This window comes from Mytilus edulis, chromosome 3 (genome assembly GCF_963676685.1).
Source record: "Mytilus edulis chromosome 3, xbMytEdul2.2, whole genome shotgun sequence".
Taxonomy (NCBI): Eukaryota; Metazoa; Mollusca; class Bivalvia; order Mytilida; family Mytilidae; genus Mytilus; species Mytilus edulis.
The window spans coordinates 48,334,989-48,351,655 of record NC_092346.1 but is presented as its reverse complement, the minus strand read 5'-3'; the positions used below and the strand labels follow the sequence as shown (position 1 = coordinate 48,351,655).

The 16,667-nt window shown below is 32.8% G+C and overlaps 2 protein-coding genes across 2 annotated transcripts in view; one reads left to right on the top strand and one right to left on the bottom strand.

Moving 5' to 3' along the window:
* The window catches only part of LOC139514309 (uncharacterized), a 50,461-nt gene extending 36,337 nt beyond the window's left edge, over nt 1-14,124 (bottom strand). Inside the window, exons 1-3 of the mRNA XM_071303386.1 lie at nt 14,053-14,124; nt 13,452-13,583; nt 6,159-6,287 (exon numbers count right to left, since the gene is read on the bottom strand). Of these exons, the coding sequence (XP_071159487.1) occupies nt 6,159-6,287; nt 13,452-13,583; nt 14,053-14,098 (307 nt within the window). The 5' untranslated portion in view covers nt 14,099-14,124. The remainder of the gene's footprint in view (nt 1-6,158; nt 6,288-13,451; nt 13,584-14,052) is intronic.
* Nucleotides 6,645-12,965, top strand: LOC139516694 (uncharacterized). The gene is made up of 2 exons (XM_071306948.1): nt 6,645-7,744; nt 10,455-12,965. Exons 1-2 carry the CDS (start codon nt 6,902-6,904, stop codon nt 10,506-10,508), a joined length of 897 nt encoding a protein of 298 aa, XP_071163049.1. The 5' UTR covers nt 6,645-6,901; the 3' UTR covers nt 10,509-12,965.
* Nucleotides 14,125-16,667: the final 2,543 nt, after the last annotated feature.

The following is a 16,667-nucleotide window of genomic DNA, read 5'->3' as shown; positions in this document are numbered from 1 at the left end:
ATTTTCACTGCTCAGTATCCGTATTCTGTTTTAAAGTGAAATCAAATGATTTATGAGCAAGTATCTTATATTTGTCTGTTACTTATTTTTTCTAACGTTAGTATTTTTGGACCTAACATTTTGAAGGATTTATAATAAGTGCAAGAAAAGGCTAAAGTTTCAAACAATGTCATGATTATTAGACTTTTAAGAATGACGATCAAGATATTTAATTATAATTAAGTTATTTATCTACAGATATTGTTGAAAAGTCGTTTGATGCACTACAAATGACCATTTGTTAAAACATACAACAATTTTTGTGATGTGTGAGACATTCATATTAATATTTATACCAAATGTATGATCTGTATGAAAACAAAATATATTAGAAATGAGAAGCTCCGGGATAAAACCTGCCGCATGTGAATAAAACATATTATTGAGGCCAGAAAAGCTTGGAGCACAGTTGGTTCCAAGGCATATGCTGAATGTTTGTTGTAAAACGTTACTGATATGTTGTCAATAAAAACAAATCAAGCATTACTTTGTCAGTTTCAGATAATTTGTGTGATTTAAACTGGTTTGTACACATTGTAATTTAGTTTCTTGTTAAAGAACACACTTGTTTGTACGTCTCGATTCTTCTTTTATTAAACAAAGTTCTTATCAAAGTCGTAATTTGTTTCGTAAATATAAAAGTTGACATTTTGGTTAATAATATACGATTACTGTCTTTTGGTGAGGTAAATATGTTGTTTTATTGATTTTAGATAAATTGATATTCACTAAGGCCAACGGCCGAAGTGAATATCAGTTTTTCAAAAGTCAATTTAACCAAATATTTACCGAAACAAAAGAAAGTAATTGTTTTATACCATAATAAATAAATTTGGGTTTTTTACTGTCTTCTGGTTGGTTAAAATTATTAGTTTTATTTTCAATGTTGTCAATTTTGATGGCGACACGCCCACTCTGACGTTGTGTATTCATACGCCAACATATGTGTACGTTGTTATTGTTAATATAAATACATGTAATATAAAAAGTTCTTTAAGCCTTATTTTTGATAAAAAATTATTTATAATGAATGGCAATAATTTATTTTGACTTTATTGAACCATAAAACTAATTTTTGACTCTTCACATTTTACTCAATGTGAAACGTCAAAAATTAGTTTTATGGTTCAATAAATTCAAAAACGATAATAGCCATTCATTAATTCAAGAGAGAAATGTATGTAATAGAAATTATTTACCAAAACATATTGTAAATCAAACGCTTTTTACCAAAATTGTACACGTAAAAACGAGCGACTTTTTGGGTGATGAATATACTTTTCCGCAAGTGAATATGCTTATTTTTTCAAAATCCCATTCATATAGAAACACCTACTACAGTTTTATCAATATGGAATAACAAAATATATTCGATAGTGTTGAATTCTACTGACATAAGTATTTTCAATCCCACAAGCTGAAGCGATTAAATGATAAGTGCTTTCATTGATATTAAGATGTTTAAGCATACGAATTGTCTCAAATAATCATTTGATGTCAGATATAAAACTTTCACATTATTGCTGCGAAATCAATATTCATTATAGCAATTATTCTTTACTTTTCTTTGCATCTAACTGCTTAATATTGTTGTATTTGCCACATTATATTAAATAAAAATAGAAAACATATGTAATCTGCTCTTTATTCGGGTTGTTGTCTCTTTAACATATTTCCCATATCCATTCTCATTTTTCTTAAGTCTTTCCTCATCCATAACACACCTCTGTTCTTTGTCGTTTCCTTATTCAAAACATTGTTTTTGTTGTTATGCGTAACTTTGGATGGTGTGAGTGGTCAAGAACGTGTAAAGCAAAGTTATTAAAATGACTGCGAAAAGATATATTTATGTTTATGTAGCTATAGTTGTAAAGATCTAAAGACATTTCTCGTTTGGTTCTAAAGATATTTCTTGTAATGTTTTTATAAATTTCTCGGCAGGTTCTAACAACGCCGATTTCAATAGTATCAAAGCAAAAATTACCTCCAGGATACACTACAAAGTAGTTCCTCTGCCTGAGTCGTCTAAAACAGACACTTCTGCTTTTATAACTATTCCAGCAGTTACCCCATAAGTTATAAAATCTCTGGAGTCCACATGTCACTGTGTATACTACAAATATAGATCCAGATGAAGGTAAATAACACGAATCAGAAGTTTTATAAATGCAAACATCGAAAACATCTTCATTTACGCTATAATGTAATATACGCAGATCGGAGATAAACAATTTTAACAATTTGTCTGTATATATATTATAACTTTTTTGTTTATTTTCCACAAGCTTTTTACAATGGGATATGTTTTTAAGTTACCATTATTAGAAAACATGATACTTAGATTCAGAAATATATTTAAACAATTGTAAAGAGTACATTTTTTTTGGTCAACTCATTCCAATGTTGCTCAAATGTTATTCTACTAGTATTCTTTTTCAAACTAAATACGAATGCGCAGAATAATATTACTTGAAGGATTATTCAATTTTATTATCAATATATTGTTTGTAAGGGACGACATCAAAAGATCAATGTAAGATAAAAAACTTAATTCAAATAGTTTGGGGGTGGGGGGGGGGGGGGGTTGAACTGCTGCAAGATTTGGTTATCCGACATTGATTTTTACATATATCCATATTGGTCAATCAATTTTTCCCAAACTAAGTTAATAGGGGGTAGGGTGTCAGTGAAAAAACTATTTGAATTAAGTTTGTTATCCTTTTGATGTCGTCCCTAACTTGACAATTTCTCTTTTTTTTAATTTACTTACCTTTTCCTCCGTAAGAAAATCTACTATTTCTGATTCTGAATCCACGGTATTTGCCACAGTAATCCAAATAGCTTATTACGGACACAGATCCTACAGTATATTCATCAGAGTCGTAATTTATTATCAAATTATTATAATATATGTTTACATTCATTGTTAATAAAACATTTCAATTCTATTGATGAAGTTGTACAAAATTCTGTTAATGTAATTTGATAGTTGTACATGGGCGAGCGTCTGAAGTATAATGCTTTGCATTGATATAACTCAGTTTTGTCTAGTTAATATGACATCTCTTAATTTTAAAACGATTTAACATGGCTGTATTTTGTTTTTGTTGTCTTTTCAAATCGCAAATATTTAGTCTGATCAAATATTGCTTTTGCCTCTAAATGCTTATCATTACAGTAAACGTCAAATTGTGTCTGATAAAATAAGAACTAACACGTGGTTCCGTTTCACGTCTTTCGTAAATTGCCTTTATAATTTTCAGTTGAAGAATTTCACACAATGTTGATTTTTTGGCAATTTCATTTTTGAACGTTGTGGCCGATTGAGGATGTTTCATACAACTTAAAATTAATACAACCAATTAAAGATTATTTAAATATGTATAGCTATTTCTATAAAGGGTCAATATTTATCAAAGGTACTAGGCTTATAACTTAATACACCAGACGCAAGTTTCATCTACATACGACTCATCAGTGACATGCAGATCAGCATAGTTAGACAGCTAAACAAATATAAAGTTGAAACAACTTTTGGATAAAAAATTCCAAACAATTGTGCCAAATACGGCTTAGGAAATCTATGCCTGGGATAAAAAAAATCCTTAGTATTTCAATAACTATGAATTAAAATAAAATAGATAAAAAACTTGATTACCTCCGGAGTAAACTGCAAATAGATTTATTTTCCTAAGTCGCCCAAAACAAATACGTTGGCTATGATATCTATTCCAGCAATTACTCCATAAATTGTAAAATCTTTGAGCTTTACATTTCAGTCTGTATGCTACAAATGATTTAATGACTTTGTTAATAGCTATCAACAGTGTGAAAAACGCATATATTGAGAACATGTAGGTTTACGTGTGTGTGTCTGGTATAATAATAAGATGAAAGAACACATAAGAACTATTGTAATGGATGATATCTACTAAAATGGTATTGATTTCCTAGTTGAAACCGGTTGTACATTATGCATTACGGTTATTGCCTATTTTTTTTAGGTGAACGCTATTGGTTGAAATTACATTTAACTAAAATATACACATAAAAATATGTATATTGCCCAATATTTCGATCACTTTACCATGTTTACAAAAAGATACTTTCATATTTAGCTTCAAAAACCATTAAAACAATATTAACAAAGGGTGCATTCATTAATCCACGTATTCCATTAACAATGATTAATGTGGCATCAATTGTTATTCTATTTTTTGGAGTGTTTTTTCAAGCTACATAGGAATGAGGGAACAATGTTACTTGTAGCCCCCTCCCTTTTGAACGATAATTCTATTTTAATCATAACGATATTATTGGATACTTGTCAATAATTGTCTATTTTCAATTTACTTACATTTCCCTGCGTATGAGAATCTACTATTTCTGATTTTGAATCCATGGAATTTGTTGCAGTAATCTAAATAACTAATCACGGAACCAGATCCTACAGTATAATCATCAGAGTCGTCAGAGTCGTAACCTATTATCAAATCAAAAACAATGTATACAAGTATTGTTAATAAAAAAAAAATGTCTTCTTATTTTCTACTTGTGTTTGTTTTTGCAAGTCTTACATGTGAAAGCGTAAGGCATAAGTGTTTTTAGTATTAGTAAAACAGATCAACGCAACATGTCTTTCTTAAGGGATCATAAGTATAAATTTCTTGAAATGGAATTTTTCATACTTCGCCAAAATGAAGATTATACTATGCTTTTTTTCAAAAAAGTAATAAAACGTATGGCTCACCGTGCTATTTTCCAAGCTATGAGTCGTTGAAAATTGTCTAAATTAAGTTAGATTGTTCATGCAAAAACACATTTTATTTTTAAAAAAATCTATGAGATAAAATATTGAAATAAATTGTGGGAAGATAGGTTTCATATTATGTTTTTAGAAAATAAAACTTAAAAAATGGTGTCACCGAACTTGTTTTTTTGCTACAAGTAAAGATATAAAATGTCTACATCAGTCCAGTATATATTTTTTACTAAAATGGCTTATTTGAACAAATTTATTTTAAAAAGACAAAATTTGATATTAGTTTAAATATTTTGATAATACAATAAATCGCCCAGTTTTCTTTATATAAATAAAGAGTTTAACTAATAAATTTAAATGTGTCTCCAAATTTGCAGACTTGGGCAAATAACAAGACCGATTTTTGTACTGGGATTTACAATACAGGATGGTGATATATCATGAATCTATCTTAAATGCGTGATATACATACAAAAAAATAAGTAAAATAAATCTGAAGTCCGAATCAAATAGCAAAAAGCTCATACACATCAAACGAATTGATAACAGCTGTCATATTCCTGATATGTACAGTCATTTTCATTTGTACAAAATGACGGATTAAACCTGTTTTTTTTTAGCTGGCTAAACCTATAACTAAATTTTCACAAATAACCTTTTGATGTCAGGTATTAAAATTGATTCTAAAAACACAAAATTTGATATAAGTTTAAATATTTTGATTATAGCATAAATCGCCAAGTTTTCTTCATACAAATAAACAGTTTAAGCAATAAATTGTTATGTGTCTCAAAATTTGCAGACTTGGGCAAATAACTAGACCGATTTTGTACTGGGATTTTCAATCCAGGATGGCGGTATATCATGAATCTACCTTAAATGCGTGATATACATACAAATTTTTTTTTAAATTAATCTGCGGTCCAAATCAAATAGCAAAATTAAAAGCTCATACACATCAAACGAATTGATAACAGCTGTCATATTCCTGATTGGTACTGTCATTTTCATTTGTAAAAAATTACTGATTAAGCCTGGGTTTTTTTAGCTGGCTAAACCTCTTACTAAAATTTCACAAATAACCTTTTGATGTCAGGTAAATTTCCAAAAAAATTCGATGGAAATCAAGATAAGGTTTGTAATTATGTTATTTGATAAAGATTTGAGATGTTGTTTAGTTTCTCGTCTATCATAACTTAATTTTTAAAATTTCCCGTTCCGTATTTAAAGAAACATGGATTGTTCGGCAATTAAAATTTTGAACCTTGTGTTCGATTAAAGATGATCTATACAACTAAAGTCAACTGATTGAAGATATTGTAAATTTATATAGCTATGTCTTGAATGAATTAATTACCTCCGGAGTAAACTGCAAAAAGATTTATCTTCCTGAGTCGCCCAAAACAAACACTTTTGCTATGGTATCTATTCCAGCAATTACTCCATAAATTGTAAAATCTTTGAGCTCCACATTTTAGAAGGTATGCTACAAATTATTTGATGACTTTGTTACTAACTATCAGCAGTGTGAATCATGCATATATAGACAACATGTAGGCTTATGTATGTATGTGTGCTATGAAAATCCAAGATGAAAAGACACATAGCAACTATTCTAATACATGATATATACTATAAGTATATTGATTTCACAGTTGAATTAAGATGTACGTTATGCATTATGGGTTTGTATAGGTGAACAATCTTGGTGGACATTACATTAAGGTTAAAGTATATATATATTTATGTATAAAATTTCAATTGTGCAATAAGTAGATCACTTGATCCAATGACCTATAATATGATTTCAACATAAATCGAGAAAAAATACTTAATAAATTGAGATTATAAAAATTTTATATTTTCAATAATCTGGTTTAATTCAATCAAATATTCGTGTGGGTGCGTGGGCGTTGCAGCCTGTAGCTCAATGCCATATTCGGCATGGCCATAGCGTCGATCGCAGCATGAATCAGAATTTTGGAATTCCCGTATCAGCTAGAATAGAATTTTGGAATTCCCGTATCGGGCACTTGTTAATTTGCTGTCGACAAGAAAGCAAGTGTTACGCAAATAAGTTAAAATATCCAGAAAAAGAAGATGCCTAACAAGAGAAATGCCGTTGGATCGCCATCAAGGGCCATGGGGAAGAAAAGAAGAACGACTAGCAGGACAGGAGGAAAGAAAGTGCAGCCCGAGGAAATTGCCCAAAAGAAAGACGGAGCTGAACGGAGAAGATCTGCCAAGAAAACAAAAGAGGTCGGACATGTGGTGGCAGAAGTACCTGAGGAAAATACTGATATCTCATCAGGTAATGAGTCGGAGGAAGATGCACGGGCATTCCCCTCTTTAAGACACGAAATTGCAAATAATTCCATTGATTTTACTCCGTCACAAGAATCTAGCGTTCATGACACAGTGGGGGAACACGTGTCTTTTAAAATTAAAGAAAAAATTTGGGAGGGAAAATTTATAGAGCTTCATTCTCTTTTGAGAACGCAAAAAGAAATGGAAGAGGTTGACGAGGGCGATTTGAAATTAAAAAGGGGGAAAATTTGCATTGAAAAAAGATCGTCGGGGGTTTATTTGTCAATAAATGAATGGACTTCAGCATTCATGATTTTTATGAGTGTCTACATTGAGAAATACAACACACGGGCACAGGAATTGTTAAAATATATGCGCGATATAAGATTAGCGGCAACTAGGTCAGAAAACTGGGCTACCTATGACGAGCAATTTAGGCTAAAAATAGAAAAGAATCCTAATTTATCTTGGGGAAATATACACGGTGAATATTGGCTATTACACATCACATCTCCCACAGTACACAACAGTGTGTCAGTGCAATCACAGGGTTATAGAACAGATACACAAAATCGTGGTAATTATAACTCAAATGCAGCTACACTTCCAAACAATAGAACACATCAAAAATCACAGGTAACTAGTGGAAGTGTAAATATGTCATGTAAATACTATAATAATGGTACTGACTGTCCCTACTTCCCTCGTTGTAGGTTTAAACACATATGCCAAATATGCAGTGGCAAACACAGAAAAGCCCAATGTAATAACCGGGCGCAAGGAAGAAATAACAAAAAGTATTAATTTTTATTCATTGGGAAATACTCCTATAAAAGTATCAGTCTTGGAAAATTATTTAGAATTCTACCCACTTAACAATGTAGCACATGAAATTATATCTGGTTTCAAATACGGTTTTTCTTTAAAATATTTTGGCTCTAGGGAACCAAGGGAGAGTTCCAATTTAAAAAGTGCATTACAGCTACCCAAAATTTTTAAAGAAAAATTAATGAAGGAAGTTAAACTTGGTCGCATAGCTGGTCCTTTCAGATACCCACCTTTTCCCACACTTCAGGTATCACCAATGGGGCTAGTGCCAAAAAAGGATGGGGATTTCAGACTTATTCAACATTTATCCTATCCTGAGAATAATTCAATAAATGATTTTATTGATAAAGATCATTGTTCAGTGCAGTACAGTTCAGTGGATGAAGCAGCATGTTTGATTAATAGACACAAAACATTTGCCCGATTAAGTCAGTGTGACGTAAAAGCGGCTTTTCGTTTGTTGCCAATTGCCCCGCACGATTTTGACTTGTTGGGGATAAAATTTCAGGGTGAATATTATCTTAATAAAATGCTCCCTATGGGGGCCTCAATAAGTTGTGCCCTGTGGGAGAAATTTGCAAAAGCTTTGCATTGGATAATACAGCTAAAAAGCGGAAATGATGATATCCTCCATTATTTAGATGATTTTCTTTTTGTCGAGTCGAGCCAAACATCAAAAGTTGGCAATACTTTGAAGTTATTCCAAGAGGTATGCAACAAAATAGGTATTCCTCTTGCTAGTGACAAGACTACTTTGCCGACTACATTACTTATGTTTTTGGGTATAGAATTTGATACACAGAATTTAATCATGCGACTTCCAAATGAAAAACTTGTCAAACTCTCACAAAAAATCAGAGATACCTTGGACAGTTCTAAAATAACTCTTAAAGATATGCAATCCCTTCTTGGGCTCCTGAATTTTGCTTGTAAGGTAGTTGCTCCAGGCCGCACCTTCTGTCGCAGACTCATAAATTCAACAATTGGGGTAAGAAAATCGTATTTCAAAATCCGAGTAAACAAGCAGATGAAAGCAGATTTAGAAGTTTGGTTAGACTTTTTAAAACAATACAATGGTGTAACTGTAATAACAGACAATGTATGGGTTTCAAATGAAAAATTAGAGTTGTTCACTGATAGTGCAGGGGGGTCCAAAGGCGGGTATGGGATCTATTTTGCAGGTCAGTGGGCCCAAGGCACATGGCCAAAACATTGGGTTGAGACTGGAATCACCAGAGATATGACATTGTTAGAGTTGTTTCCAGTTGTAGCTGCTCTTATGTCCTGGGAATCCTATTTTGTTAACAAAAAAGTTATTTTTCATGTTGATAATCAGGCGGTTGTTCAAATCATTAATATGAAAACTAGCAAGTCAAGTAGAGTTATGACTTTAGTAAGACAGATGGTTTTAATGAACTTAAAAAATAATACATTAGTTAAGGCAATTTATATCCCTTCAAAACAAAACCAAATTGCTGATTGTCTTTCTCGTTCTCAGTGGGGGAAGTTCAGAAGCCTAGCTCCAGAAGCAGACCAGTGGCCAACCAAAATTCCAACACAGATCTGGAACATTTAAGTCAGGTGGCTGATTATATTGTCAATCAAGGTGTGTCCAAAAATACACAAAAATCATACAATTTGGCTCTGTCAAAACTTTGTACTTTTAGATCATCTTATAAATTGAAACAGGATTGGCCGGTGCCAGTCAATGATTTGTTAAATTTTATAGCTTTTTTGTCAGTACAGGGTCTTTCGGGGGGAACCATATCATCTTATATATCAGGAGTTTCATACCACCATAAAATTCAAGGGATACAGGATACTACAAAATTCTTTATAATTGGAAAGGCATTAGAAGGAATAAAAAGAATTCAAGGGGGAAAACGTAATGACATTAGAGCACCAATTACAGTGCAATTGTTATCAGATATGATTAGTTGTTTAGTTAAAGTATGTAAGAATAAATATGAAGCTGCTTTATTTTCAGCAGTTTTTTCTGTTGCCTTCTTTGGTTTGCTAAGAGTAGGGGAAATCACTACTTCAAAATCCAAGTCTGTTATAAATGGCTCCAACTTAACAATTTCTGATATTTTAGTAAGGAGAAAAGTCCTGGAGCTAAGAGTAAGGTGGTCAAAAACTGACCAAAAGGGAAAGTCTGTTACTTTGTTGATAGCTGAGAACGGAAAAAACTACTGTCCGGTACGACTCATTAACGAATATTTAAAGGTACGACCTACCTGTAACAATACAGATTTGTTTATCCATTATACTGGTATGCCTTTAACTAGATACCAATTCAGTAGTATACTGGAAAAAGCTTTACAATTTCTTCGTATTAGTAAAGGCCATTTTAGGTCACATAGTTTTAGAATTGGGGGAGCCACGGAACTAGCCAGGCAGGGGGTCTCAGAGGAGGTAATTATGAGATTAGGCAGATGGAAATCGCATGCTTATTCTCGCTATATTAGGTTACAATTTTTCTAGTTTCAAAAAGCTAACAAGCTAAAGGTTTTCACAGGTCCCAAGATTTTATGGATTGTTGGAAGTTCCCTTGTTCATTGGGCCAACGTAGAGGCGAAGAAATATGGTAGGAACAACCTGGGACTGGGGTCAAAAGGTGTAACAACATACTGGATTGGGCAACCTGGTTTACAGATTAAAGATTTGGACTCCCTACTGGACGCAAAAAGAAAAATTTTACCTTCTCCTCATTTTATAATAATTCACTGTGGAGCTAATGATTTGACAGATTTAGAATTGACAGGGACGGGTTTAATGGAAAATGTAAAATGTTCTATCCTACGTTACAAGGCTTTATTTAAAAATGTTATTATAATATGGTCTTCAATGCTACAGCGCAGATACTGGCATTTTGCCCCCTTGAATGCGGGTGCAATAATCGAACAGAAGAGAAAAAGAGTGAATTCAGTGGTCAAAAACTTTGTAATAGAAAACGGGGGGAAAGCTATATTACATGAGAACATTAGGGCAAGTGAAGTGTCTTTATACAGAACAGATGGAACTCATTTGTCACAAACTGGAAATCAGGTTTTCTTAAATAATATACAAGGGGGGGTTGAGTCTTTCCTACGCACAACAAAATCAACTTTTCCAATGATTCAATAATGAAAATTTTGTGGAGGTGAGAACCCCAGTCAGATTTGGTAGCTGACTGGGGCTCTCATGTGGCGGTCCAGGGAGACTGGTAGTGATTGGGGGATTATTTCACTCGGCCCTTGCTCTGGGCCTGACAAGTTCTACAATTTGCAGGTTTGGAAAATGTGGTTAGTGGTAACGGTGGGGTCTACAGATGGGTAACTCTGGGACCTCCTCCACCTCATATTATAGAGGGGAGGCCTACACCTGCCAACAGGTGGGGCACTAATAACTGGAGCATTGGTAATACGAGTGTTTTCCCCGGTCACTCCCCATGGTAGGTGGTGGTGTAACCGTGTTTAACTACCAGGGGTTTTATGACACTATGTCAACATAGGTCAGCTGATAGCCATTGTGTATAGGTAATCGGTAGTCACCCTGGCGCCTCAACAAAATATTATAAAATACTCTGTAGCCAAAGTAATGCCACAAAGTAAAAATGTATATTCTAGTCATGAAAATGTAAATACAAGTTGGTGTAATAAAATGTATGTTTAATTCAAAGGATTGTTTTTGTATTAGTTGTAAAAGTTATAAATGAAAAACAGAGGATGGAACCTCTACACAAATGAGTATAATATACAGAAAGTCTGTATAATGTTAATTTTGGTATTTGTGAATTACGGTAAAACAACAGATAAAGAGAGACAACTCTAGATGAATTTTTAATCACTGTGGTGATAAAAGGTAGAACTTCAACATAGTTTAGAAATACGTCAACAACTCTTGATCGTTGTTCTTCATCTCATTGTTATTCGTTCAGTATTGATATAGGGTCTTCTTCTATGAGTATTGCAATTAATTGAGATTATAAAAATTTTATATTTTCAATAATCTGGTTTAATTCAATCAAATATTCGTGTGGGTGCGTGGGCGTTGCAGCCTGTAGCTCAATGCCATATTCGGCATGGCCATAGCGTCGATCGCAGCATGAATCAGAATTTTGGAATTCCCGTATCAGCTAGAATAGAATTTTGGAATTCCCGTATCGGGCACTTGTTAATTTGCTGTCGACAAGAAAGCAAGTGTTACGCAAATAAGTTAAAATATCCAAACCCGCCCGCCCTCCCTATGAGAATAGTTGCTGCTGTTTTTGTTTTATATTTTCAGGCACTGGTTTGCTGTATTTGATTACAATATTATGGTTACCAGTATACAAGCCGGACCTTCATAGTATTGGACCTATACAGGACTATTTGGAATAAACTTGCGTTTCTATGATTTGGACATTTCCGTCATTAAGCACGTTATTAACATATGGACTATTGTGATTTAAGCATCCAGAATTAATTCTAGTTTTAAGTAATTAACAATTTAAACAATTTGAAAGAAAACAAGACATTTTAAAGAAATTAATTATCTTCTACTATCCTTAGGCGCAGAGTCAAATTTGAATGGGGGGAGGTCCAGGGAGACTGGTAGTGATTGGGGGATTATTTCACTCGGCCCTTGCTCTGGGCCTGACAAGTTCTACAATTTGCAGGTTTGGAAAATGTGGTTAGTGGTAACGGTGGGGTCTACAGATGGGTAACTCTGGGACCTCCTCCACCTCATATTATAGAGGGGAGGCCTACACCTGCCAACAGGTGGGGCACTAATAACTGGAGCATTGGTAATACGAGTGTTTTCCCCGGTCACTCCCCATGGTAGGTGGTGGTGTAACCGTGTTTAACTACCAGGGGTTTTATGACACTATGTCAACATAGGTCAGCTGATAGCCATTGTGTATAGGTAATCGGTAGTCACCCTGGCGCCTCAACAAAATATTATAAAATACTCTGTAGCCAAAGTAATGCCACAAAGTAAAAATGTATATTCTAGTCATGAAAATGTAAATACAAGTTGGTGTAATAAAATGTATGTTTAATTCAAAGGATTGTTTTTGTATTAGTTGTAAAAGTTATAAATGAAAAACAGAGGATGGAACCTCTACACAAATGAGTATAATATACAGAAAGTCTGTATAATGTTAATTTTGGTATTTGTGAATTACGGTAAAACAACAGATAAAGAGAGACAACTCTAGATGAATTTTTAATCACTGTGTGATAAAAGGTAGAACTTCAACATAGTTTAGAAATACGTCAACAACTCTTGATCGTTGTTCTTCATCTCATTGTTATTCGTTCAGTATTGATATAGGGTCTTCTTCTATGAGTATTGCAATTAATACATGATTTTATTTTTAAAATGATCTGCACCAGGTTAACATTTTTGATCCTTGAGGCCAACATATGTGATACTAATATTAAAAACATGAAGAGCTTTATAAAGGAAAAAAAATAATAACTAAAATCCCGTCAAGTAATCTAAACTTTGCATGAGGGAGATATATACCCTTTTTAAAAAATTTGCTCACCTTGACCGGCATAAGAAAATCTGTTGTTGCTGATTTTAAATCCATGAAATTTGTTGCAGTAATCTACGTAACTGACTACATAATCGTCACCATAAAGTCTTACTATCTTAGAACCACCTTTATACCTGTGAGCTGTTAATAAAGGTAAGTTGAATTTATCAAGAACAAACAATTCAATATTTTGTAGTATGTTCCAGAAATAAAATTTACCGTTAGCAATCCAAATAGAAGGTATTTGACGTTTCAGCTTGCCGTTAGAGGTGAGATTTTTAGTTAATGCTCAATTCTTCACTTTTTGAATTTATACTATTAACGAGATATATATAAAAAATATTCATTTGAAACATAATAGATGTAAGAAGAAGTGGTATGAATGCAAATTAGACAACTCTCCATCCAAGTCACAATTTGTTAAATTAAATCTTTATAAATTTGGTTTTTTTTTCTCATTTTTTTAATAAAGTACATTTGAATAACATACATCTGTAGAAAAGAAGATATAATTTCAACGTTTAAGTAACAACTATCTTTTTATCAGTTTATACCTATTTTGAAAGTATTATCATAAGAAGAAATAGGCAGAAAATATTTCAAATACTACCTGTCACAGCAACCACAAGGAGAAGTAAGCATATCAGGCGGTTCATGTTGAAGGATGATAAGTGATGTTGACTCTAAGTTGGCACTTTATATAGTAATTGCAAACACAATATGTTACCATGTTGCATGTCAAATTACGGTTAAACAGTGTTGTTGTCTGTTCTTACATAATTTTTATATGTAATATATTGTTAATACTTTAATGTAATGAAAAGAAACATGATTTGTTTCCCACTTCATTATAATGCTTGACATGATACATTTTTTTATTCTGTGTACACCAATTTAGATAATTTGTTTGAGATAAGTTGTGTCTTGAGACCTTGTGGCATGTCCATTGGAAATATTGCATTCCACATTTTCCTTTAAAAAATTAGGGAAAACAGATTCTACCACTCTATCATTCCATTGTCCTGCAGAAGTGAAGTTATGTAAATTTAAGTGTAGTAACTGTTATAAAGTAGTATTTCGTTTAATCTTTTTCACGATGAAAGCGAAGTTTGAAAAAAAATACTAAATCCACCGTTTGAACTCTTATCAAATGAATTATCAAAATCAGATTTCAACTACATTAGTTAGTTTGCAGTTTATATATTATCTAGGTTGTAAACGAACTCTGCCAATTATCCTAAAAGCTTAAGTGTTTTAGTTGTCCCCTATTAGGTCCTATGTATAAAATTTCGTGGAAAAGGTAGATAAGAGGTCAGTAGAGAACAACTACTAGGTGCGGGATTTTCTCGCTGCGTTGAAAACCTTATTGGTCGCTTGCGGCTGTTGTTTGCTCTTTGGTTGGGTTGTTGTCTCTTTGACATTTTTCCCATTTCTATTCTCAATTTAAGTAATTGAGAAAACAAGTTGACCGTTTGCGGAAACTTGTCAGATGTTCTATTCCTAGTTCGACAACATAATTTAAATCTGTATAGAGATTATCTTGTTCAAAATTATTCCATTAATATCTCAGCGAATGATACTGCTATGAACAAATGCAGGGCGGTTGTGGTAAGACTTATTATCTACGATTTCACGACAGAGACCTTATTAATAACTTCATCATGAATAGACAAAATATTCTGGTAAAAAAAATCAAAGTTGATACGAAAATGTAAAAACAAAATTAGTTACCATATGTTGTACATCCCACATAAAGTTAAATGTAATATTTCCACGACTTATTTGACGTTTTGTTCCATATTCGAAACTAGTGTACCTACATATAGAGGGATGATAATTCAACATGAACAGTTTGAAAGGGAGCGAAATATCTTAATAAATTTTAAAACAAGGACAACTCACTATGAAATCTATAAAAGCATGGACAACTGAACAAAAGACTGGTGTGTGAGCTGAGATCACTTCAAATTTTTTATTTTTGAATTCATGTTGCTCCTTTAGTTGGTACGAAAATGTAAAAACAAAATTAAATACCATATGTTGTACATCCCACATAAAGTTAAATGTAATATTGCCACGACTTATTTGACGTTTTGTTCAATATTCGAAACTAGTGTACCTACGTGTAATGGGATGATAATTCAACATGAACAGTTTGAAAGGGAGTGAAATATCTTAATAAATTTTATAACAAGGACAACTCACTATGAAATCTATAAAAGCATGGGCAACTGAACAAAAGACTGGTGTGTGAGCTGAGATCACTCCAATTTTTTATTTTTGAATTCATGTTGCTCCTTTAGTTTTCTGTGTTGTGTTATGTGAACTGTTGATTTTCATTTGGTTGGTTTTTCGTGAGTATCCAAGGCATAGATTACCTTAGCCGTGTTTGGCACAACTTTTTCGAATTTTGGGTACTCGATGCTCTTCAATTTTATAATTTTTGATCTTTCTTACTTTTTTGATCTGAGCGTTTATTAAAATAAATGGCGCGTCTGGCGTATTAAATTATAATCATGGTACTATTTACACCACTAGGTCGATGCCACTACTGGTGGAAGTTTCATCCCCAAGGGTACCACAAGCCCAGTAGTCAGCACTTCGGTGTTAAAATGAATATATATGATATGGTTCTTTTATAAATTTCATGTTTGCAAAAGTACGAATTATTCGAAATACTAAGGATTTATATCACAGGCATAGATTACAATGTATTTTGATCTGAGCGTCACTTATAAGTCTTATTTAGACGAAAAGCGCGTCTGGCGTAATAAATGATAATCCTGGTACCTTTGATAACTATGAAATTATACGCCTTTGATAACTATTGTCATTGCATTGTCTGTTTGTTTCGACCGATATTTTAATTTTCTAGCTGTGGGTCGATTCGACTGCATGTTGAGTGTTAGTCCTCGGGGATATCACCAGCTATGTAATCATTGATAGGAACTAACACAGTTTGTTTTATATGTTTCATGAATTATCCGTTAAAAGTTTATAAATATATAAACAAACTTATGTTTTAACTCAATCGGTTCACATAAAATGCTATTTAAAAACAATCCATGCTAAACTGTTTTGCTGACCATTGTTATTCTGGCAAAGTGTAACTGATAATGTCTTATTGTGTGTCAATATAGGAAAAAGAGAAAAAAAAACTGTATCTTCGGTATCCTTTACTTTCCAGGGTTAATCCATCTTTTTTTACACAAGAAATTCCTATAC

Bases quoted from the DNA above. Each gene is read 5' to 3' on its own strand.
- LOC139516694 (XM_071306948.1), top strand. From the start codon at position 6,902: ATGCCTAACAAGAGAAATGCCGTTGGATCGCCATCAAGGGCCATGGGG. The intron at 7,745-10,454 runs GTAACTAGTGGA...AGGTTTTCACAG, and splicing joins GAACACATCAAAAATCACAG to GTCCCAAGATTTTATGGATT.